Raw genomic sequence first — 26,240 nt, 5'->3', positions numbered from 1 at the left:
AACAGTGTTTTAGAAGAGGATGTTATACATTTATTATTGAACCAGCTTTTGAAATCCAAAAGATGGGGTAAGGGATTAAAAAAATCATTGCACTACTTAATAAAGTATTACTAGTAACTCTCATACAAAATGTACAAATGTTTGTTAAAAATTTCATTATCATAACAGGCCTTCAAATGATTTTGGTTACAGATATAATACATGATGAAACTACTATGACACCATTTTAATGATAGAGTTTCATAGAGTTTAAAAGGAAAAAATATTCAAACAACCCAACAACTTGCATGGAAAACATTAGCAAAATGACTCGATAAGCACTAATCATACTGGTTGCACCATTTTCTGAAAAGACATAAATAGTGGGACTGAGGTAATTGCTAGTGTACCAAGCAACAGAAAACTGTCCAACACAAAAACAATCCTAAGACACAAAATGGATGCATACAGTCACAAATATGACCTTTGACCCCAAAGGAAATTTTCCCAACATTCCCATGGATATTACATGACTTTATACACTGACAACACTGAAGAGGAGTTTTATTTTTTTTTAAGAGTTCTTCCTGGACACTGATACACTTGGTTTGCATTTAAAATAGGTTTAAACAAATGTATTGGTCTGATGTGGTGACACTAGGTAGATACAAGTTGTACCTGGGAAATGAAGTTTAAAAAAAAAAAAAAAAAAAAAAAAAAAAAGGCATCCCAGATGTAAGACTGCAGGTGCCTGGCTGAACTTTCCAAACCAACCTTTTGTCAACACAATCTCTCTAAGTCCTATGTTAGGCAGTCATCTTGACGCAACATGCCATTTGTGATAAATAGTGATAAATTACATGAGTAAGCCTGCTCTGTGCATGAGGTGAACATCTTGGAGTTACATTATGACATGCTGACATAGGCCTTACAGAGATTTAAAAAAGCATCATTAAGAAACAGATAAAAAAAAAACAAGAACCTCTGGACATGTACAGATGTGCAGAGAGGAAATAAAAGCATTGACACATTGGGGTACTGTAGGTACTAGAAGCTAGGAGTGGAGATGTATGTTTTTAATGCATTCAAATGTTTGTTCACATACGCACACTAACTGAAAACTGATCAGTGGTTTGTTCACAATGAAAAGAGAGAAAATCTACGTATTAAAGTGCTGAAGTGTCAGATCCGGCGTCTGGTGAAACAGTAGATTTAGCTGTGACCTTATAAGTCTCTTTAAACTTGTTCCCTGTCAGTGATGGAGAAAACACTGTGTCTGCATCTGCCAACACACACAGAAAGCTGCTTGTGTACCAAGACGGATACAGACACGTGTCCTCAAAGGCCTTATTCCTATAAGAAAGCTAGTAAACTGAGCATGAAGGACAGTTTTGGAGATGTTTTTGATGAATGTTTTGCATCCACCTGGTCAGCTCTGTAAGATCTATCTATCACACAATGTGCCTTACAGGAGAGCTGAGTGGATATGATGACACAGAGACTAATAGTCCTGATTTGTTTCATTATGGCTAGGAAATACTGTATGACAAAAAAAAGTATCTCAAAAGCCTTCAGACTTTACTCCTTTCAGACAAGAACAATGTCAGATGGGCAGGGATGGAGTGATGGAGCCAAGGTTGTAGATTATGTTAATGATCTGTGGCATAAACACAAAGAAACATGACACAGCACTGTGAACTTCCCTGGAGGAGTTCCTGGTTCTAAGCTTGGCAACAAAGTTTGAATCAGTTTGAAGTTAAGTGGGAAAAAAATAGAATTTGGGATTTAGTGAATGAATTGTGCCACAAGAACTGTATAAATACCACAGGAAGAGTAACACCCACACCCACACACACACGCACACGCACAGACGTGCACACATACGCATCTAGAGAAAATAAAGCATATTTTTTACCGTTCCAAAGTAGCTCGCTCTTTGACACACAGTGTACAGCATCTTTGTTTCACCCCACACAGACTGCGCTCACGTTAAGGAATGCAAGGATACACATGGACTGATTAGGTTCAACTGTAATTAGAATGACTCTGGCAGAAATGACAGTCTCTGCAATTCATGATTTGAATGCTTAATTATAACCAGACTAATAACAATGAAATTTAAATAATCTTTGGACTGCCAATTCTCCCTCAGGATTTGTTAGTTCAACTATACAGAAGTTTTTCAAAGCAGTCTTTTCTCTGTCCATCCGTAAAAGACTGATCAGGTCACATCAGTTTGGAAGGGTTCATAATGAGTTTTAAAAAATACACATATATATGTCCACCTGCATTGTTTCAAAGGCCATTCATAGAAAGCAGGAACCATGAGCAGAAGGCAAAATAGTAGTCCAAAACAGAAGGCCTAGGAAGTCCAGCAATTAAGTGAGCTCGAGTCAGTAGGAAGTTTCCACACCCCTAAATGCTGATCCCAGGAGAGAATTACTGTTCACTGTCCTGGAGGGTAAAGAGTGAAGGATTAAGGAGCACTGGTCCCAGTTAAGTGGCAGAATTTGTGAGTGATGGTGTTTTAGAAAAGGAGATAAATTCACTGATTGGTTTGTGCATTCAAAGGGGAGTCAGTGGGAGGCAGGGAGTGTGGGTGTTGGGTGTCGATACGAGTCAGAGGTCACTCAGAGTCCCGCTGGACCTCAGAGGCATCGGCTCGACAGATAGGACAGGTCCGGTTAGCCTGGAAGGAATGAAAAATAAGGAGATGAAGTTAAAACAGATTTTTAAAAAAATGTACCTAAAAGATCAATATATGATAGACACAAAGTCAGCAGATTAAAGGCCCGGTCACACCAGTATCTGCAACTGTGAATTTTGTGGCTAAATCCCTTTATCGCACTGGGATTCAGGGATTTGTTTGTGGGAGTGAAGTAAAGCCACTTTTTTTCCTAATCTATAGCTATTCCAATACCAATCCAATAGCAATCAAAAAGCCATAACAGAGGAAGCTAAGTTAATAGTGGTGCTGTTCTATACTTTCATCACAGCCTTTGTATAAAACGTCAGGGTATAATCTGATCCACAAAAGAAGAATGGATTGCAAAAAAGTAAACTGTGTCAATTAACTGTCCAATTAGCAAGCTTGCTAACTTTCTGCTAACTGGCTTTTCTCTACCTTCAGTTATTAACTGAAAAGATGTACTATCCTGAAAAATAAACGCCAGGGGTAATAATACGAGACTGAGTACTGAGAAAACAGAAACAGCTCCGAGAGCTCTTGTGACTGACTAACGCTAGCACATTCACAGCATGTTAGCCATCCGCTTGCCAATTAGCCCTGTGAGTAGTCATCACATCACCAAGCCTGGAGAACCACATATTTCGTAAGACGTGGATGAATTTCGCCTTGTTATTTTCTGGTGTGACGGAGCCCAGAGGGAAACAGCTGATATATCTTAAGACATGCAGTTGTCCTCACTCACCTTAAGCCACTTGTCTACACATTTGGCATGGAACTCGTGATTACAGGGCAGGACCCTTAGGAGCTGGCGAGACTCAAAGTCACACATGCATACCACACACCTGTAAGACAAAGCAACGTTGGTGCCATTTAACACACAAATTAAGTTAAATTCATACTAACACAAACCTACAGCCACCCATAACAGAAAATCCTCACCACACACATTTTCAAAGAGGGAGGTACTCACAATGTTTGCTCAGACTGATGGTTGTTGGGGTTGAACCTGTAAGATGGAAGTTGTTCTATGTCCGCCTTTGTTAGACCACGGGGCTTGGCCTCTCCTAGACGCTCTGCGAGGTTCAACAGGGCCTGAAGGTTTCATACAGAAAAGCAAAATTTGGAGGCCAAAGTTTACAATCGACACAGTGTCAGGAAAAAAAAAAAAAAAGGTATTCTTTCAATAAACCACTTAAATTGCAGTGACTGGATTTCATGGTACATGTGTGTCAGTGTTTACAAAACAATTAATTTGCGTTGATTTCATGGTTCTCTCTTTCAAAAGAACATGTTGTGGGTCAGCAGTTCGACCCACCTCATAGTTCTCCACCTCTCCGTCATCCACGTCCAGCTCTAGACTGATGGTGGGGGCCACATTCGGGGGCACGGGAAGCATGGACCTGTGACAGGTGATTGAAGACAAGGGACACGAGTTTAGTAGGTTGTATGTAACCTCTCTGGGGCATAATCAGATCTACAGCAAATTCGATTGTGTGGTATCATCATAAACTCAAGGAAGTGAGAAAGACTTACAAGAAGTAAGGCAGGAAGCTGGGGTGGTAGGCTGATGGGGGAACAGCCTGCTGAGAGCGGTAACGCCGGCTTGTGAATCGGCGAGGCATAAAGTGGGGATAGGGCTGTGAAAGGGCAGAGAGAAGTATCACATTATCACTCCAATTTATTACACAATGTTTTATTCCAAAACAAACACGATTTAACAGATGTACTCACCACTGTGAAGAGCTCCTGCGACAGGGGATCATGGTGCGAGAGGAACTGGAGTGGCGTGGAGGGCGGCAGGGTGGAGGGAGGCTGGTGGTGATGGTGATGGTGATGGTGGTGAGCGTAGCTGAAGCCCCCACCCACTGAAATCTGCTCTCCCAGAAGCTCAACCTCATTTTCAATCGTCTGTAACGGCTGAGAAGAAACACGCTACATTATTGATCACGATGTTATGGTGGGACAAGAACTGGGACAAAGACGTCTGCTGTTGTTTTATTTTGAAGGGCATTTCAACAAAAGTCGGACAGCAGATTTTTACAGTTACATCTGTTTGTTCAATTATTGCTGCAGTGGTAAAGAGGATGACTGTGATGACATACGCTATGACGCATTGATCTACAGTATATGTCCATTAATGTCATCATAAAATACTTATGCAAAAGAAAACTTCGATAAACACAACATAATTATCATGTTGCTTTGACGACTTAATACATACATAGTTTATTTCATTTGCTAGTGCTGTTAGATGCAAATACTATTTCTGTAGATCCTGTTCTTTGGATGACTAGAAAACTAATTGAACTATGAGTTTGTTATTCACTGGTTCTGTTTGAGGGCATTAAATACTTGTAGAAAATATTGGTGGCTTTTTTTTTTTTTTTTTTTTTTTTTTATAAAGGTATACATCAGTCCTTGTATAATGATGCAAGTTAATTTAAATAAATATCAGGTAAAAAATAAAAACAGAATTCATTCACGTACCGATCGAGGCTGTTGTGTCTGGAAAGGCAGGAACTGTCCGGGGGTGGGGAGGTGGGGCGGGTGGTGAGAAATGTGAGGTGGAGGAGGAAGCAGGAACTGAGGGTCACTGGACAGCAGTGAGGGGAATGCATAGGGCACTGGCAAATGTTGCATTGAACATGCCTGCAGCATCTGGAAAAGCGTGAATAAGAAGAGCAGGAAAGGAAAAAGAGAAATGTTTTAAATACATATTTTCTCACTCTGGTGATTGAATTGTGCCGAGTCCTGCCACAAGGTGGCAGCCAAGAGCTATCAAGCAGGAAATCGCTGCTGGTAATTGCTACTTTTTACCCACTTTCCCTCAAGCACTTTCCTTTTTCTTAAGTTGAGCAGTAAGAGAGAGTGCACAGCACACTGTGCTTCTTATTAACAAACAAACACAGACACTACAAACTAAACATGACTGTGTTCTCACCGGGTGGTAGTGTTGTCCAGTGCTGAAGACCACACTGCAGGTGGGGACCTGCTGTTGTGAGGAGCAGGTAGGGGGAAGGTGCTGACCACTACACAAAGGTGCTGCAAGACCATGAGGAGGGACTGGGGTCACGGTGTAGGATACTGGTACACTGGCCTGCTGCAGCTGAGGAGAAATCACACCACAGTTGATATGCAGTCACACACAGACACACACACACACACTATGGCATATTCAAACAAAAATTGACATTTGCACACTAACCTGTTCATGCAAGTCCATGACCATGGCTCCTTGCTGCTGTTGCGCCACATGATGCTGTTGCTGATGATGGAGGTGATGGTGGTGGTGAGCAGCCGGATGCAGTAGCCGTGGCGACAAGGTAGGGGGGTGGAAAGCTCGGGGCTCCTCTGCACCTGCCCCACCACTGCCACCAGCTGTGGGGGGCTGACCATAGGTGCTGGGTGTGTGTGTTGTATATGTCTGGTGTGTGGAGGGATGGGGGTTGTGGTGGAAGTTTTCATCCTGGAGCTCTGATGGCGATAGGCGAGGTGCAGGGCCTTGAGTGGAGGGGTGGTGATGTGGAGGCAAGTGGCGGGTAGGTCTGGAGAGACGGCCGCGCTGACGCCTTGCTGGAGGGCTAGAGGTGGGAGGAAAGGGGCGGTTTTATATTTGGGACCTTCAGTTAACTCATCACAGCGGAACTAAGTTGTACAAATCAAAAAATTCACTTACCTGCGTCTGTGCCGAGCAGGAGTGAGGCATCTCTCCTGGTGGTAGTGTGTGTGGGGGTGAGGTTGCCTCCGACTTGGGGGTCCTGACTCCCAGGGGCGGATGGGGGGAGATGGGGTGGATGGTGGGGGGGCGGATGAGGTTAGTTGTTCCAAGACGGACTGACTGGACAGCCTCTGGCGCTTTGGACTGGGGCTTTCCTCACTCTGCAGAGGGAGGGGTGGAAAATGGGGGAGGAAAGAGAGGAAAGGAGAGGAGGGTGGGAGAGGGGATGGGTATTGTGGTTAGTGACCCATAGCACTCGTATCAAATAAATCAATTTCACCATGCTTGACATTCCCTCTGGCCTAGAATCCATACTACTGCATAGACATAAGTTCCTTTGTGACTCGTGGCATTTCCTGTATGATCCAGAGTGAGTGTATGCTTATGTGCATTTGAAGGCGCGCATGTGTGTGTGTGTTGGTGTGAAAGACAGCATATTACACCACCAGCGCTCTGAGGTCCTGAGGGTTCAAAGTCACTTCCTCTTGTTGCGAGGAAATGCAAACGCAAGACAAGCTCTCACAAGCCCATGTGCGAGTCATATGTACACACCCTCAACTGGAGAGCTAGGCAAATACTTTGAGTCAAAAAACTCAGTGATACACTCAAAACCAGAGACGTAGCTGAATATGTAGTCACGCAGGTTTAGACTGACTAAGGTGTTATCATTTTCTCTTGTTTCAGCCCCATCAACTCATCTGTGACTCATCTCACTTACAGTCAAGCAGTGACTCTCACACTTGGCACTTGATGAGGCAAGAACACACAAACACACGCTCATGTGTCAGTTCTTAGTCATTCTTCCTGACGCGGACCTTAGCTGTGCTCTGAAGAACACACAGGTTCCTTAAAGAGCACGCACACACACACACACACACACACACACAAACTCACACACACGTTTCCTTATAGTTACCGTCTCAACACTTTTTTTCCCTCTACTTACTTGATCCCTGCTTCCACCTCTCCTCTTTGTGGGGGAGACACGTTGTTAAAGTGTGATAAAAATGACTCAGCGGCTGTGACTTTTAACACACACACACACACACACACACACACACACACACACACACACACACACACACACACACACACACACACACACACACACAGACTTACATATACAGCTCAGCAACCTTGAGAGCAGTGTGATAGCTAACAGGAAACAGCTGGAGAGCAGGCAGCAGAAACACATGCACACTCACTCACTCTCTCACTCACACACACACTCACACTCATACAGTTATGGAAACGCCTGCAGACATGCAAATTCACATTCACACATGGGCAGCTGCCACTGTTTGAGTTCTTCATATTGTTCTATAAAGAACAATACCTTCTTAAGCTCTTTAGAGACAGACTCTGCTGTTCCAACAAACCTGAACAAAATGTGTTTTGATTGTAGGGCCAAACACAACGTGCCCTAATGGCTCTATCACTCACATGTAGCACTAAATGTGACCTGAGCTTGAGCAGCTTATGGGAAAGACAAACAATAACAATGACTTAAATTAGTCTTGACTGGAGGAGACTGCATGATAGGAGAGGGCTGGAAAGAAGGAAAAGGCATTGGCAGAATAAGAGAAGTAGAGTCAGTGTGTAAAACAGGCAGACACGAGAGAGGGGTGAAGCTTGGCGGAGCCTAAGGGCGCACCAGACCCTAAATGACAGAAGAAATTTGGGTCGTAGTGAGGGTTACACACCACAGTTTTCAGTGTGTCTGTCTTTTCATAAGCCTTGTAAATTACCATGCCTGGACATTTGGGTCCAAGATGACTTTCCCTTCAAAGCCATATTACCACATTATATCTGAACACATCCTTCCCTGCTTCATCCATTGCTCAAAATACATTTTTGTTCTTTAATTTGTTTCTGCAAGTACCAGCTGAATGTCTACGACAGGCAGCATTTGGTGTGCAGTGGGAATGGGGTTTGACTGCCTCAAATCCTTTCAAATAGTAGACAAAATTCATTGCAATGGCTCCTGCTTTATTTTTTATTGACACTAGTCAAAATCTTTACTAACTTGGTCTGTTCCTTGCATTGTTACTGACTCAGTTTTAATCACTTTTAGAAAGTAAGTTTTCATCAACCATTGGTACTTGCAATCTGTTTTAACCAAAAATGTAGATAAACTATTCATATGAATTTGAATAAACTGACACAAGCTATCAAACAGCTAGTGGCACTTAATGAAACTAAAAAGTCATATAGCATGACTTTTGTGAAAAAAAAAAAAAAAAAAAAAAGGAGAGGAAAAAACAGAAACATTTCTACGGCCCATTTTATCAAAAGATATGGAGGACACATACTGTCTATGCCCATTTCGACATAGGATCGAGGGCACCGGAGCCGCCCCCGCCCCTAAACCACCCCTCTCTGTTCGTCTCAACAACAACCCCCTCTCCTCCAACCCGACACCCCACAACCTCTCTACCAGCCTAGCCCCAACCCCAAAACCCTTGGGACATCTACTGTGCCCATTTTCATATCTAAGCCAGCCTCCTCCATCCAAACCCTGACATACCCCCCGCTCAACAACCGACCCCCCTCAACAACCAGCCCAGTCTTGTTCCCTCCCCCTTTTTACTATGTCTGTCCTGTCCGAGACCCCAGCCTGAAATCTGGGGGGACAAGACAAGAAGTTCTTAGACAGGACACACACACACACACAAACACACATACAGTCTGTCTTAACACATGCAGACTATTGCCCATTAGTATGAAAGTTTGATGGGCCTGTCTGCCCGCGTTAGTGGAAAGGGAGCGGTGTCAGACAAAGGAGTGTGCATTTGTGTGTCCTCAAGCAATGTGCCATAATGTGGCCTTATGTTTTCATAGAGAGCTTGTTGTGTGAACACGAACACACACGTCTGGTCCAAATGTGTTTCCACATATAGAGGGAAAAAAATCCTGCTGACTTTCAGAAGCTTAACATGCACACAAACAGATACACGCAGTGACTCCAAGCACGGCCCAGAAACATTGCGGACTGCTCTATGGCTGATATTACAGCACATTCTGCAGTGCTCACAGTGTAGAGACCAATCACACACACACACACACACACACACACACACACACACACACACACACACACACACACACACACACACAACACACACACACACCACACACACACACACACACACACACACACACACACACACACACACACACCCTCCCATCCCCTTTCACTCTGTCCACATTCACTGAGTGCACACACCAGGCTGAACAGACATCCTGAAGCATGAGTGCAGACACACCCTACCACGTTCTATTTCACTATGTCCACATTTGGGAAATGCATGCATCCACTTGCACACACGCAGTTACTGTGGCCAGCAGCTGTTGTGGCTTCGCTGTCATTGCTGAGAACCAAAATAAAGAGAATCCCAGAGTGCATGCTAACACAAGCCTGAGAAATACAACTGAGCCCAGCGTCCTCTTTTCCAGCATTCATGCTCTAGAAATTGTGCATGAATGTGCACACTGAGCAAATATGGTCATTTGCTTTTACGGATTCATTAATATTTGCAGACATGCTTCCACTAACACTCAAACACTTCTCCCTCCCCCACTTATTTTCTTTCCATCAACAAGATTTCAAAGCCCATTTTGTTTCCTCTGCCACTGTTCCTCCCTTCCTTCCCCTCCCTCCCTTGCTCCTTCCCCTCCTCTTCCCTTCTCTCCCTCCAACCAAGTCCCACAGCTGGAGGTGAAATCATTAGCAATACCCCCTCCCTGTTTTTGGCCTTGCCTCCTTCCCTCCTTTCTCTCTCTCCCTCCAAGCTTTCTGCAACACCTTCCTCAGGATCCTGCCTCCCCTCATCTCCTTCTCCGTTTTCGCTTCATCTGCTCTTAACGCAGGCCCTTCACTTGTGATGGTGATGATCATTTACTGAAGTACACTTGTATAGTCTGGTTAGGTTTTAAATTGTGCCTATTTGATCTACATGTGTGTGTTTTCATGCCATTTACTGCCATCATTTACATGGCAGTATTGCTGAAATTATCAGTAATACTATCTTGAAAATATACAATGTTATTTTTCCCCTTATGAATTTAAGCTTATAGTTTTTCTAATAAACTCTCAACAGAATGGAAAAGCTATTTGTTTAATGTAGACATAAGGGTGCAAGGATATATCATCCAGTAATGAGCTGCTTAACAAAGTTTCCAATATTGGCCATCAGCTGATTATTCAAATACAGAAAAACTAAAACATATATATACATACAGTATATTGCCAAACTCAGGAAATCGAGGGCTGGTCCTCATTTACAATGATGAAGTTTAAATAATAAAAAATTTTTTTTTTAAATAGAATATTAAAAAAACAGAAAATAAATTAAATGATGAAAATTAAATAAACAGCTATATAAATCAATTTAAATAGATAAAAGAGAAAGATAAAAAGGACGACTCAGTTAAAACAGATGCTAAACGGTCTGTAATCATGGATTTAATTGCGCAATATGATCACAACTGCCCATAAGGAAAATGATTAAACAACAAACCAGTGCACTTTACATTTCTCCATCCTTACATTTCATGGAGGGCTTACTTGCCACAGGCTTATGTTGCTACTGGCAATCTCAAATTGTATAATTTAGGAACATACTTCAGCATTCACAGAACATAAAGCAGAGCTGCTATTTGCAAACTTTGCTGTGTTTAAGTTTCTCAAGGAGGCTCTTCTGTTAAAAAACATCTACACAACAAACATGATTAAGCGCCTGAGAGTACGGCACAGAGAAGAACATCAGGTATTACTCAGCTTCCAACTGAGGAAAAGGGATGGAAAATAACTTTCATTTTAAAGTTTTTCATTTTATCATTTTACCCCAAAAGTCCTTTCCTTTGTTTGAATTACTGCAAATTATGAAATCAAAAATCAAAAATGTTTTATTTTGTTACTTTAAGTTTGCCCTAGAAAACATATTTTAAACAACAAAACTGTGAACAGGTCATTTATGGATCAGAGTAATAATGTGATAAAAACTTAACTAATTCTTATTGTATCTGCACATCTTTGTAACTAATTGGAAGTGGTGGAAGTGCGGTGTTTCACATTGGTGCATCTGTAGTAGACATGTGTGAGTGCTTTTTATTGGACAAAATCATATTTAAAACCATTTTAAATTTAAAAAAACACAGTGTATATTCCATTAAAGATCACAGTAGGTCAAAGTCATGTGTCACTAGTGTTCATCACTAGTAACACATGACTCTCAGCAGCAGCAGCAGCAACAAAATGAAAAAATCCAATCTTATTTACTGGCTACAATACAGCCTCCTCTTCTCTTAAGACAACTATGAGTTCACTGGAGGCAGGATGAGACTCACATATTACACACTGCTTCTACATCATGTACTCACACACACACTATCAGGATCTCGTCTGGTTCTGTGTGTGTGCGTCTTAGTGATTCACCCCAGTATCAGCTGAGAGACGATATTATCTAATACTCAGTCACAGCGCAGCATGATCTCAATCAGGGGCCACAGCAGTGTGTAACATACAAACATCCCTACATGTCCCGTGTTGGTGTGAACATTGACATTAGTGCATGGCAGCTTACCTTATCACTCTCCTCTCCATATGCATGGTCTGGGTGGCAGTGGTAGGATCCACCAGAGGCTCCTACACAGAGAGATGGGAAAGAGCAGAGCAGTTCACACAGTGAGACAAAACATGTGTATTACATGTTCCACATTTTTATAATTGTATATGTCTCTTGAATTACAAGATTTTGTTCATCAAAAGATCAATTTTTAGTTCCGGTATATATCTGATCCGAAGTTGTAAGTTCAGTGATATTACACAAACAATACTGAAATTGAGATACTGTATGTAAAAGACATTTTCATACAATTCCATTTACCAACACTGATACTACACTGCCTATTTAATATATTTATGATGGGTTTTTTTTTTTTGTTTTTTTATGTGACCCCATTTGCACCACCAGCCAATGTGTCACTAGTATAAACACAGATCTTGAGTTGGATGGCATTTGATACAGCAGTTTAAAAAGGCCATTATTTTTCTACACTTCCCATATTTACAGATAAACACAATCCCCCGTACAGATCGTTACACTCAACACAGTCTTGTCCTGGTCTGTGTGAGTTTGAATGCTACGGCAATAATTATCACAGTGTTGTGTATTATTTTACAATACAATATACACAACATGTTGGTAATACCTTTTGTTGAAATTGATAGCACCATTATACCCAGGCATTGTGGGGAGTCCCCTCTTCATCTACATCCAGTACATTTAATCCTTTTGTTGTTATTGTTCTAACGCAACTTGGATTTAATAAACAACAGCAAAAACAATGACAACATGTTTGTGTGTTGAGGGGTGCTGACCATGTGTACAGCACAAAAGTGACTGAAACACATATGGTGTACTCTTGTGTCAGATCAGAGGCAGTAGATGTAGGTGCACACATGCATGCATACACACACACACACACACACACACACACACACACACAGGCAGACATACACACAAAATAAACACAGTAATCCTGGATTAGAGAAGCTTTCTGATGATACCGCCGCTCGCATTATGGCTAAGACTTTTACTCTTTTGTTTTTCCACAATCCTTTCATCTTTTTATTGTCTTTTCTATTTATTCTGGCTTTTGTTTTTCCCCTTGTCATGGGCACGTCTTTAGCTGGGGACGTCCTCACCACAGATGGTGGCAGTGGTATACACTCCAAGGGTAAGTGCTCCCAAGGGCACTACAGACAAGGCTACCTTTACCATAGAGATGAAGAAAGCTAAACTAGAAGGGAATAGATGCAAAACAGCCTTTTAAAAGAGTATTTTTCACCTCTCGGCTGTTTGTTTGTGGGATTGTTCCTGCTCACAGCCTCCGTCTTTGAAAAACAGCTCTGATTGACAACAAAGGAGAGAAGGGGAGAGAAAGAGAAAGAAGAGGCAGACAGAGTGAGGTTTTCACAACTGAATTCCTCAATCCTTAAAAAAGCCTTTCCTCTCATACTCCAATCCCCAGAGCTGGCAAAATAAATGGATTGAAAAGGTTGGGGCAAGTAAAGCTTATATTAGTGTAGTGAAAAACCAGCTAACAGGCTATTTTCATAGAGATGATTGGGGACAGAGCAGTGGTGAAGCATTCAGGGGACTTGCCGGCTGCATAGCGCTTTTCTGTAAGACACTCATTCACTGATCACAATAGGCAAAAATCCAGCTCCCTCCCTGAATATGGTCTCACTTGCACATTGTCAGAGTCCGGTAAATTGAGTCAGAGAGGGTCATTCAGATGGAGTCACTCTATAGAGAAGCTACAGAACAGGTTTAAAATGTTTGGATGACATCATGTCCGCTGTTGGTCTGACACAGACTGCACACAGCACAGTCCACACAATCTAGTCTCTGCACTTAGGGCCTCAAGGAAAGTTGAATAGTAGCATTGCAGTATGGATTTCAATGTGTGTGGAGATGGTAAATTGTTTTAGAGGATGCTAATATTGAAGATTTAATGAATATGATGAAATTTGGAAATGGAAATGTGGAAGATATTCTCATCTGTGACTTCATTTGTGCAGGACCAGGGATTCTTGCACAGCACAGGGTCTTGTTGAATCTCATTTCCCCTGCTAAGAAAGGGCCCGTGTTGAGATTTATATGGATTATTATTGTTTGCATGTTGGTGTAGTCAAATTCTTGAGCAAACAGAAGAAAAGTGAGCTGGACCTTAAGGCAGCAGCACAGCTCAAGAGGCAGAACAGACAGAGTGCTTCAGAGCAGTGAGACATGGAGACAAGAACCAGAGTCAGACTGTCTGCATGAACACACTGTGACTAGTAGCTCAGAGCAGAGCGTGCATTCACACACATACTTCTAGAAAGATATTGGGAATTTATGAACACACACACAAACACACACACACACAGACACAGACACACAGTAGCTAGAGTTGATGTCAGTGTTGCATGAGAACTGAACCAATGAGTTCAATGAAAAGTACATTTAACATGTACATGCATCACCTTAAACTTCATCACTGTCGCAAACATGTTAATTGTGAATAAGTTTCATTTATATTACTCATTGAGGATGTTTAACCTTGAAGTGCAGGTATGTTGCACCAATACACCAGAGTATAAAGACTTGGTGAGATGAGTAAAGATAAAGATATAAAGATGAGTTTTCTATCTTAGTGAAATTTGCAAAGTGAAAATGTATCACTTTAATCAAACTACTTTGACCATAACAGAGGACAAGTTGTAATTTTCTAGACTTACAGTTGGGATGAGATGGTATCCATCATAGAGAGGAGTGTGAATATGAACAGAAAGTAGTCATAGGTAATGAGGGATCAGATGATAGTTTTGGCAATAAGGAATACTAAAAACATTGCTAGAATAACAAAGGTCAACAGACTGCATCATGATGGAGATAATCATATAAAAAAAAAAAAAATTTTCTGCTGCATTAACCAGACAGCATGGAATATTATGATTTAAAGTAAGTAAGAGAGAGACAGAGACAGAGAGAGAGAGAGAGAGAGAGAGAGATAGAGAGAGGAAAGAGAGAGAGAGAGAGAGAGACAAGGATGAAAACAACAACAAACGTTACGACTGGCATTCAGTAATGTCAGAGCACACAGTTTGACTAAATAAATCAGGGCTTGATTGATGCCAAGAAGCACATAGTAAATTGAAATTAAGGAGTGAATAAAAAAAATTAGGGGGGGACAATGAACATTAGTCAAATAATATGTTTTTCCTTAAGTAAGGGATACAAGAGAACATTTACAAGCAAAATGATTTCATTAATTTGAATACAAAATGTACACTTGATTTTTTATTAATTCTGCTTCAAACTGTATTTATCTAATTATGTAATTATGCTTTAAACTGCTTTAAACTGTGTGACGTATGAACAGCTGGATAGTAAAGTAGTTCCTCTTAATTCTAAATGCTCAAAAATTGTCAACTTAGTTTCTTAAGACAGAAAAAGTGGTATTGAGAGTGGATCACATGATTCTTTTCAATGGACAACATCGGTTCGGTGCAGCCACTGCTTCATTGTTGATAGTGTTGTATTACCTTTTTGGTTAAAAAAAAAAAAAAAAAAAAAAAAAAAAGCAGAGGTAGCTGGAGCTGAAATTTGTAATACTTTTTTCACACACACGTGCCACTAAATATATTTTACAGTTTGCACACATCTATTTTTAGTCGCAAATGCGAGTGAAACGGTCAAACTATCGAGCCATGTAAAGACATGCAAGTAAAATTTAATTCAGCTTTGCCCAATCAGTATTTGCTGCTGTGTGAGTTTAAATGTAAAAAGGTGGAAAGCGATTCAAATGCACAAAATATTAAGCAATCAATACTTGCTTTACAGACAGTATGAAGAATGAAGTTTGCAGACCACATAAAACCATCCCTTTTTCTCATTCAACCACACCATCCCAAAACAGCAGAAAATGAACATATCAGTTTGTTCTGGAAAGTTAAGAAAAAGAAAAAGAAAAAGTATTATGAACGATGATCCCTGCTCTTTCATCTAAAGCATGCAGCAACCTGTAATAGTAAAGAGCAAAAGACAAGAATGGTGCAACAATGATGGGAGGCGAGGAGGAAGCGGGGTTGTGAAGAGGAGAAATATTGGGGACGGGAAGAGGGCAAAGTGGAGGTACAGAAGAAGAGGATAAGGTTGGAAACGTACATTAAAAGGGTGAGAGCACTAAGGGGGGAAAAGGGAGACGGGAAAAGATAAAGAGTGGAGGAGTTGAGGGTGAGAGAGCAGTCAGAGAGGGAGAGAGAGGGAGAAGGGTGGGGGTTGTGGCTTCCCCTCTTGACTGCTATTGATTTTCTGTAAGCCTCAGAGTGCATCAGCTATTTCTATCCATTTCCTCCACCTCTCCCTCCCTTTCCAACCCCCCCTTCCCCCGCACTCAGCTCAGACACCCTCCTCACACATCCTCCTCCTCCTCACACTCTCCATCACTTCATCACCATCCGTGCCTGCCACCGATCTATTTCCCTATCAGCCGGCCTGTCTCTCTCCCATATATTCCTGCTGCTTTATCTCACAGCATCCACATTTCTTTGCTTTCCCTATCACACCATCTCTGTCCATGATCTCCATCACCCTCCTCTCTTCTGTTTTGCAGTCTTTCTCCATTAAATTACCTCTCCCCCTCGTGAGTCGAAAAAGAAAAAAGGAGAGGAAAGTGGGTGAATAGAAAGGCTGGTTGGATAGATAAGATGGCAGATAAGTGACAGTCTTACTTAAAAAATCGGCAGCTCAACAGTAACAAATGGGAAAATTGACAGAAGTCTTGTTGACCGCTGCAGAACTTGTACCAATTTACATAACATGTACAGAAAGTTAAGGCAATTTCAGTCAAGCATATGTGTAACACAAACATGCACACCTCTTACATCACCCCGCCTCCTGAACACATGTCATAGCACACTTCACACCCTAGCACAAAGCAGCGTCGAGTAACAAGCTGGCATACAGGCTTAAAATAGGCGGGCATGTAACGCCTGCCCAGCCATTACCTGCCTAACACTGCGTCACACACAGGCCTGATGGTAAATGTGTGTGCCTATAGAGATGGGAATGACTCTACCTCTCTCCCACTTCGTTGTCCTCCTCCATCTATTTATTGTTCTCTCCTTCCTCATTATCTTTCTCATTATCTTCCTTTCTGTTCCGTTACTGCTGCAGTCCTTGAGGTTGCTCCTCCATCCTGCACTTTTCCGCAAGTCTAAAAAACTGCTTATACATCCCTCAGCCTGTGAACATGAGCAGGTGTTTGCACTCAATATACTTGAATGCCAAGTTATTCTGTGTATAGACAGCAGCATTACTTTGGCCAAAATGAGGAAGCACTGGAAATATAAAGAAACAGGAAGGAAACCTGTTTGTACCCCAGAGAAAGTATAGAAAGTAAAATAAACCAGAAAATAAATGCAATGCTGCTGCATATCCTTCCTTGACCAACAGCCCTACAGATGCACATAATGTGGAATTGAATTTTGAAGATGTGAACTACAGCTACCCATAACCTCCTTCTCTTCATCCGTAACCAAGGACATTATACCCTTCTACACTCTCCACACCTGACCTAGCAGCAGCTTACCATCTTTTATTAAGGGGTTAATAACAGCCTTTTAAAAAAAGGGCTGAATACCAGTCATCTAGTTAATGGATATCATCTAATGTAATCTGGTAAAAATCACTGACTCTCTTTTGTTTTCTTAGACTTTTTTTTAAACAAAAAAAGAGTCTGCAAAAGACAATTGTTTGGCTCAGAACCGTTGTTTCTTTCAAAGAATCCCTTCTACAAAAAAAGATGTCTTAGGGGAGTATTTGATATATTCTTCTACTTGCTTTAAAGACCTTATGTGTGTAGGATTGTAAAGTTTCTTTCTTAAGGCTCATAGAGGCAGTATTAGGGCAGTCTTTGGCAACTTTTGAAATGAACCCATTACATCTTGTCATCTTGCTGTTATATTTTTGGTCATAAAACTGAGAAGCTGTGCAAGCAAGAGACAGTTGCTAATTCTAACACATTGGCTGACACTGCAGACATACAAATCAGTAATACATTAAAAAAAGAATCTCTCAAAAAGCTAGTTTTAATTTAAAAGAGAACTTTTAAGGTAGTTTTCGGCAAGCTGTCACAAATGCACATTAGCAGCCCAAAAATGATACCTGTGTGACTGCATTGCCAGGCCATATAGTCTCACTGCCAATAACAGCTCCATTGTGCTGTGTAGAGTAGTGTATGGTCTACTGGTTGATATTTCAGTGTATATCAGTGTGTACCTGCTAAACATATATTACTTTTTGTGCCATCTACCTTTGCTCTGTTACTTTTACTTCTGTCAACATCTTCTCAGTGCAGTGATGTCATTCTGTACATATGCATGTTTCTGACAGTTCTGTTCCTGCTCTCAGCCCACCCAGGCAGCAAGTAAACAAGGAGTGTGCACGTACACACGCACATAGTCAGTAGAAGTACATGAACACACACACACTACATGCAGTTAACCACTCTTTCACACTCCTTACCCTCTCTCTCACTCCACCTTCTGTCCTCTCTCAATCTCCTTCTCCCCCAATTAAGACAGAAACCAGCTGAGAGACACGGTGTTAGTGAAGAGAAAGTAAAGGACAGAAAGGCAGAGATAGATGACTCTCTTAATTCCCTTCTTCCATCATAAATCTCAACACTACAACCACAAACTGAGCCATTAACTCATTTAAAACTACAGTCTGAGGAGCTAAATGGAAACAGTTTGTAAGAAATGTACTTGTTCAGTGTCTTCAGGGCTTTGTCTGGTTTTATTTCTTTTGTAAAGCACTTTGTGACATTATTAAGAAAAATGCTACATAAATTAAGGTAGTTATCATCATTATTAATATTATCATAACCAATGCACAATCCATACAGTGGGCCTAGGGTCAATGTCAGTGCATGTATAAAAAATTCAGAAATATAAAATTCAATAATCATTCATTCTTTAGTTTTTTCACAACTTCAGCTCATTAAGTGACCACAGATATTGTACCATATGGTTGTATGATGCTAATAATAAGTGTGGATGTGACTTTATCAAGACAAAGGAAATACCAGAGTGAAGACACACAAACACACACAGTTAATATGGCTTGTATACAACAGGTGCCAACATATGAGGGCTGTCTGAAAAGGTTTGTCCAAATCAATCCAATTTCAAAGAAGAAAATCTCTGCTGCCCATCTGAATGCTTCCTTGTTTACAACTTAAACTGCTTGGAATGAATATTTGAATTGCTTCCATGACAGTGAGGCCCTGAATGTTCCGACATAGCATATTTAGCCATATGATGGCGAAATGATGACTGGAACACACTCAGCATGTGTGTGGAAAGAAGAGAAGTGGATCATGCTGCAAGAAGTTTGAAAAAAAAAAGGGGGCGTTTTCATACAACCATATGACTACAAAACACCCAAAACAAACTTAGGTCTTAGTTACGACCTCAACAAGCATCTACACAGATTTGCAGTTACAACCAAGGCAGAAAGAGGACAACAAGAGGAGGAAATAGGGAACGACAAAGACAGGGGTTGTGTTGAAATAACAAGCAAAAACTGAATATGCTAAACTGTTGAGACAGACAATTGCTACAAAAGCAACTGGTGGTTAAAAAACAACAGTGAGAAAAAGAAATGGTAGATGTTTTGGTATCCGTAGCTGGTGAGAACTGACTTGTCTTTACTGTACCTCTTTACTATATTTCTATACCAACAACATAGGTTTTGATATGATAATATGAAGGTAATATGAAGTTCCCAGTTCAGTCAGTGAGAGACAGCTAAAAAAGAACACATGTCCAGCTGCCTCAAGACACACTCCATCTGAACTGCGTCCAGTCGACATTGGAAACATGGATTTGCACCCATGACACTACCAAGCCACATCCGGTGGACATTCCCAGTTATATCAAGGGACAGGAGGCAAACATTCAAACAGCAGGAACAAACAACATCTCCCTCCCTTCCTTCTCCTTAAATCACTCAACATTCATTCATTCATTTCTCACACATACCTTTACCTCCACTCACCAACTTACTGCCTCCGGTCTTGGCTTCAATCATCTCTACAGTCACCCCCCCGTGCCTCCATCTGCTCCCAGCCAATCGTTTTCATCCGTCTCTTTCCAGTCACAATATCCTTGCCTCCTCTTAGGTCACACACTCAACTACTGTCTATGAGACACACTTCTTCTCTGTGCTTTGCTTATGACAAAACACACCCAGACACCCTGTGTCTCCTCCAAAGTCAGCCCTATTCCATGAAACATATTCACTCTCTCCTTTTGCCATTACTCCTGCAGTTCATTCTGATCATCTCTCCCTTCCCATCCCCATCCTCTGTCTGCGAATGACTTTCCAAAACCTCATGCACTGCGCTCCTCCCTTCATCAACTCTTATTACTGCCCAATCCAACCTATGACTTCTTTTGAAAATAACTTCTCTATTACTCCTCTTTTCCAGTTTGGTTTTTGTACTCTCACTGACCTTACTCTTCTATTCTCTCTATAATGACCGTATTCAGGATTTTTTAGTAACCTTTGGCATTCCTGCTCCAACTCCCCCCTTTTTTCAAGCTAGATCAGAGCCCATCCCTTGGATTTAGAGCTAATTTGGGGTCACTCTCCTCTACCCCCCCAGGATCACCCCTTGCTGACCAAAGTGACTGCTTTGTTGTTTACTTGGAGTGACAGAGTAACAGGGAACCCCTGCTACTTGGTCAATCCAAGTGAAAGAGTTTCTCTTCAAAACGGAGGGGGTTGCCTGGGCGACAAGACAAAGGAAGGGGGAAAAAAACAGAGTGCATGTTTATGTTTCCACTTCTATTGCAGACAGAAGGATGGAGAGGATAGGAGTGGAGTGGAGGGGTAAAGGTAGAGTGGCAAGAGCGTCTGCCCCTCTGCTGCTTTGGGCAATCCATTAAAATGATCCCTCCATTAGACAAATGTGAGGGAGGAGGCCAGAGAAAATGGACTGGAGAGGTACAGAAAGGGTAGACTGATTCAAAGAGGAGGGAGAAATGAATGTGGCTATGAGAGGACAGGCTGTGACAGAGGTGGGTCAGAATCAGGATAGGATATCAACTGCTACAGAGGATGTTTTTATCCACTTGGACCAATTTGGCACCAGTTTAAAGTATTTTAGTGGGCGCTTTTTGCTTAAGTACTGCAATTCTCTTGCACCTTCAGCCTGGATATTTTAGACATGATCTCTCAAGAGTCTTTTTATCTCATAACACATTAATTTCCAAACATGGTGGGCAAAGTCATGTGAATAGTGCATGAGAAAGAATGATGAAGAAGAAAAAAAGTGTCAGTGCTACAGTATGAAACTGGCATGAAAGACTGAGGCACAAGGGGGGAAAGGGTCTAAAAGAGTTAGAATGGACTACAAGGAGAGGAGACAGGGGGAGGGATTGAAGAGTACGGGATATCATTAGCTTTCATGCCTGATGCAGGTGACTAGCATAGGAAGAATGGACTAAGTATCTCTCCCTCTCTCTCACCCTCTATCAACAAACAGGACCCATTCTTGGAGTGGAAAGGGGGTCTAATAAAAGGTGTAGTCTTGGAAAATGTCCAGCTAGCCAGCTGCTTCACTTGTGTAAGAGAACATTCAACTATAAATTAGACCTAAGGTTTCCTTTGCCTAAGTCAGCAATGTAAACACTACTCAAAAATAAAGCAGTTGTATATTTTTTATTCTTAAATAAAGCAACTGCTTTGCAGCGTCATAGCTACTAAACAAACACAACCTTTTTTTATGTTCTTCCATTTCTGCTATGGTCAGTTTTTCTTAACACATACAAATACTGTGTTTTAAGATCAATATTCTTCATGAATTACTGGTCTTTCGGGTGCTGTGCATCTCAGGTCTGATTAAAATTAGTCCCGATAATGAGTGAGTGTCTACAGAATCTCTAGCCAATGCCTCCCCCTCTAGATCGAAATCCATTTGGATGGAAATACAATACAGTCATTCTATCCATTGATTTGTTCTATCCTACATGTCATAGCCAAGCTACTATGACAGAGTATGGGTCACAGGTCACAGCAGACCACCAAACTCTGACGATGGCTAGTTCAACTTCTGTGGTGATGCAGGGAGACTTTGGAAACTGATCTGTATTTTTATTAATTATTTAATCCTTTGTCTCAGTTTTCTCTCCTTTTCTGCCTTTCTAACACAAACATGCAAGGATTGTGTCCTTGTATGTTTGAGCTTGATTTCCCTGTAACCCAGCAAGCCTTAAGCTAGACATATAACACACACATTGATGGGAGTCCAGAAGCCTTTGTTTTACATGTGTTCACCTGTTTTGTTTTTTCTTTCTCTCACTCTGCCAGACAGGTAGTTCCAGTCTCTGAACACAGTTGCTAGGTCTCTCATGTACACATATACACAGTCACCCTTTAAAAGGGTGTCTGTTCTTTTTATTTTATTTGAATAAAAACTGAAATAGACTTTTGGTGCTGTATGAGAGGAATCTGGACTGGGAGAAGATTGTCCTGTTCTTTTATATACAAATTATTCATTCAACAATGCAGTTACCCAAAAGAAAAAAGTTAGCTTCGTTACTATACCTGTAGAGACTAAGCTAACCCTAGGACTGATTCTTTGTGTTCCAGGGTTAGCCTGTCTGTCAAACATGAGTTGCTCAATAAGAGGGATGACTAGGTTGTTACACTCCTGAGTGCATGACAACTAATTCCAACATGTAGAATCAGTATGAGTAGTCAGTCTGCTCCGGGCAGAACAAACTGGAAGGTTTCAGATTAGCAGCAATAAGAATTCCTCCTTTCATTTAACCCTTACATGGTGTCAATAATTCAAATCTATACTTAGTTTAAAGATTTGTACACATGGATTGATGTGCACAAAAAGTAAAATAAATAAATTCTTTGCTTTAGCATTTCAGTTTGTTTCATTGCAAAATTACCACTTATATAATATTCCCGAAAGCACTGCAGGAGACAACTAACCACCAAGCATTTTTCTAACCTGAGAAGCCTGTTAGGTGTGCTGAGAGAAAAGCTTTTCCATAGCCTCACTGGATGTGAAACTCTAGCTGTGCCGTTTCAATGTTATGTGGTTCACTGCACTGCATTCACTGTGTGAGAGTGCCCTCACATGTATTCTACACCCAGCACCAGCCCATGCACACTCTCACTAAGTTTTGCTTTGCAGTGAAGCACAAATATCAAAGCATGGCCTACCCAGGTAGTTACTTGCAGAGAACCCCTTCTATCTGAAACAGAATATGCCCATACATCCCTAAGGACACTGGATATCTGTTATTATAGAGGCCACAGCCAACCTTTTCTGTGTAACATGACACATCCTATTTTGTCATTTAGCTGATTCTCTTGTGTAAAGCACTACAGCAAGTGAAGATTTACAATACTATGATTTGAATGTATTTATATGAAAAAACCTGCATCTTAAACAGTTAGTGCCATCCACCCAGTGAGCTGCACGGGACTGTACTTAAAGTTAACATGAGTGTTACTATAGAAATATATGAGAAGTGCCTGTTTTCTTCTTGTTCACGACTTAACACTTTCAGTCCACAAAGCCAAAGCCATGTGTTATCTAGATTACCCCAACTACCTGCGAGAGTTTTTGAAAAAGAATAGGCCATAGAAAAAGATTAGCCTGTACACACACTATGAAGCTTGTTACCTAGCTACATCAATATTTGTGTAGTTGACTTAAAATAGACATGCCACCTTGCCTTAAGAAACACAGTCTGGGTAACTAACTAAGCACAGCAGATCAATAAGTTTGAGGCTACACCAGTCCACAACGCAGATTGCTGTTGTTCATTTACCTAATGTATATGCTAACTGTGCACCACATTCACTCTGCTCCATGGCAAGCACATAAAACACCCCGTCTCATTAGAATACAACAAAATGTGTTCACAGGTGCACACTTTTGTCACGCCACCCCCATGACAGCCCCCTCCTTCTATCAAATTACCCATAAAAACCTCCCCAAGATATTAAACTCCTCGACTTCTGTCACTTCTACTTGGTGCTTATGTGAAGGAAAAAGTCAAATAAAACGTGCGATTCCTTTATCTCTCTTGGTCCAGGGGACACAACCACATACACAGTGACAATGACAAGTGAGGACATTTACCTGCAGCCGGGATGCGGTGCGCTCCAGGAACCGAAGAAAGCCTCTGAATGCCGGGAGAGGCGTTACTTCCTGGGGCTCGCTGCTGGTTCTCGGAGTGGTTGCTGTGAGCTCCAAGTGGTGCGCAACCGGCACCGTGCTGCTGCTGTGGATGCAGTTGCTGCTGCTGATGGTGGTGATGGTTAGATCCCATGACTCCGCTGCCAGTAATTCCAGTGCCATTCCCGCCACCATACTGCTGGTAATATCCAGACCGAGAGCGCGATCGAGTCCTTGGGGGCTCCATGGCCATTTGGTGGGGGTGAAGGGGGTGGAAGAGAAAAGATGAGGACGCGGCTGGGGACTGCGGCGGAGAGCCGTTGGTGGATCCGGGCTGTACAAAGCCCCTAGCGCCGCTCTGGCTGTAACTATAGCCCCCGAGTCCTCTGCCCCCCTCCGCGCCCCCGTACTCTGTTCGCTCCGCCGACTCCGCCGCCCCCGCCTCGTCGAATAAATCAGCCCCTTTAGGGACAGGCTCCGGGGTGGAGGGCAGCCGGGGGCAAACTCTAGGCTCCTGGGTCGTTGGCTGTCCAGCGGCTGCGATTGGCATTTCCTTTCGGGGGATTTCCTCTGTTTCTTTTTTTTCTGCGTTTTCCTCTCGTTTCCTCTCACAGAAGAAGCTTTTAGACACTGTTTAAAAATACAACGTTGGAGAGTGGCTTACAGTTAAACACGAGCTGTGGGGGACTGTCTATTAAGACTGCATATCAAAACAGTCACCAGATAGATCTGTTTACACAAACGCTTAACGTTAACCGCCAGCGTTTATTTTGACAAGCATGAGTGTAGTAACTTTGGTACTTAGCCTTGCTACTTCCCTGAAGTTTGACAAAGTAACATTACTAAACAGCATGCTTGCCTAAACTGGTTCAACAACTAAACAACGTTGTATGTTTAAGAAACTTTCGATATCTCTTGTTTTAACTAAACACAACTATGGGCAAGGGTCGGTAACTTAGATAAACATTTTATTCAGCCACTTTCACGGCGCAGTAACATTGAATCTCGTGGCTCACAAGCGACGTTTGGTCCATAACAACCGAGAAGCGACTACGGCCATGGCTCGCTAGCTCACAGGAGGCTAACGTTGGGGGGGTATGCTAACGTTGGTGCGCATAGCATACAGTGGTAAACGCGTTATTACGCGTATTCTAACCAAACAACAACCGTGTTATCACACACAGTCGCTTATTCATAACTGCATGTATCCCCGGACTGAGTTTAAGGCAACTTTGTCCACTTTAACAACCATTTCAACTTGTTTAGGCAGTCTGCGTAATGTCGTTCGCTAGCTTGGCAAGCCATACCAACCCCTCCTCCTCCACCGACCAACACAGAGAAAAATCCCGTAGCTAGCCACCCACGCCTCGAATCCCTTTAAATTGCTTGGTTAATAGTAAGAAAACAAAAAGCCTTTGAGTAAAAACTTATTCAGTGTCATTTCATTGAGTTAGGGTGCCCCAGTAATGTTTTCCCGGCTGGGAAGGGGAAAACAGTAAAGCTCACACAGAGAGATAAAAAGTGGTCAACCTAAAATTACAAAGAAAGAACCACAGCTAAAATTAACGCGATCTTAAGCAATGAGTCCGCCTCCGAGTCTACCGCTGAAACCCGGTCTTATTCCCCTGCCCTGAGTAGTTTTTTTGATAACAACTTACCTCCAATGTGCTCTCCTCGACTGTACTCCTGACGCGGATCTGTCGATAATACAGTGAGCCCTGCTTGAGTGTATGTGAATGTGTGTGTATGAGCCCAGTGTTCGCTTGGTGTCAGCGTGAAATGTGACAGACCGTCAACGCTCAAGTCGGATTTCACCAGGCCTGCCCAATCGATACCAGAAAACGGAAAGCGTTTGTAGTTGTTATTACCATACGCATTTTCCATTCATTCACATAGACAAATTAAACACGAAACAACGTTTTAAAGTGTGAAATGTGGCTGTTTTTTACTCACTTTACGCAAAAATCACGAGTTTACAGGTAATATGAATCGGTGTAGGATCGGCAATCGATGTGTATGCCCTGTTAAATCAGAAGCTGTGGATAGCAGAGAGGCAGGCTAAAAGGGGCTTTAAATTATTTATTTACAAAT

General features: G+C 41.9%; 1 protein-coding gene across 1 annotated transcript; it reads right to left on the bottom strand.

Annotated features, from left to right (window-relative positions):
- rnf38 (ring finger protein 38) lies at nucleotides 1–25,929 on the bottom strand. Its single transcript, XM_056372504.1, has 13 exons — nucleotides 25,808–25,929; nucleotides 24,114–24,779; nucleotides 11,972–12,033; nucleotides 6,345–6,547; nucleotides 5,874–6,249; nucleotides 5,610–5,774; nucleotides 5,156–5,326; nucleotides 4,400–4,585; nucleotides 4,202–4,305; nucleotides 3,984–4,068; nucleotides 3,639–3,760; nucleotides 3,411–3,510; nucleotides 1–2,668 (listed from the first exon to the last, which is right to left on the bottom strand). Exons 2-13 carry the CDS (start codon nucleotides 24,697–24,699, stop codon nucleotides 2,606–2,608), a joined length of 2,223 nt encoding a protein of 740 aa, XP_056228479.1. The 5' UTR covers nucleotides 24,700–24,779; nucleotides 25,808–25,929; the 3' UTR covers nucleotides 1–2,605.
- Between the last annotated feature and the right edge of the window lie 311 nt (nucleotides 25,930–26,240).

Source organism: Seriola aureovittata, chromosome 3 (assembly GCF_021018895.1).
Source record: "Seriola aureovittata isolate HTS-2021-v1 ecotype China chromosome 3, ASM2101889v1, whole genome shotgun sequence".
Taxonomy (NCBI): Eukaryota; Metazoa; Chordata; class Actinopteri; order Carangiformes; family Carangidae; genus Seriola; species Seriola aureovittata.
The sequence above is the reverse complement of the archived record's forward strand: the minus strand, read 5'-3'. Positions and strand labels throughout refer to the sequence as shown.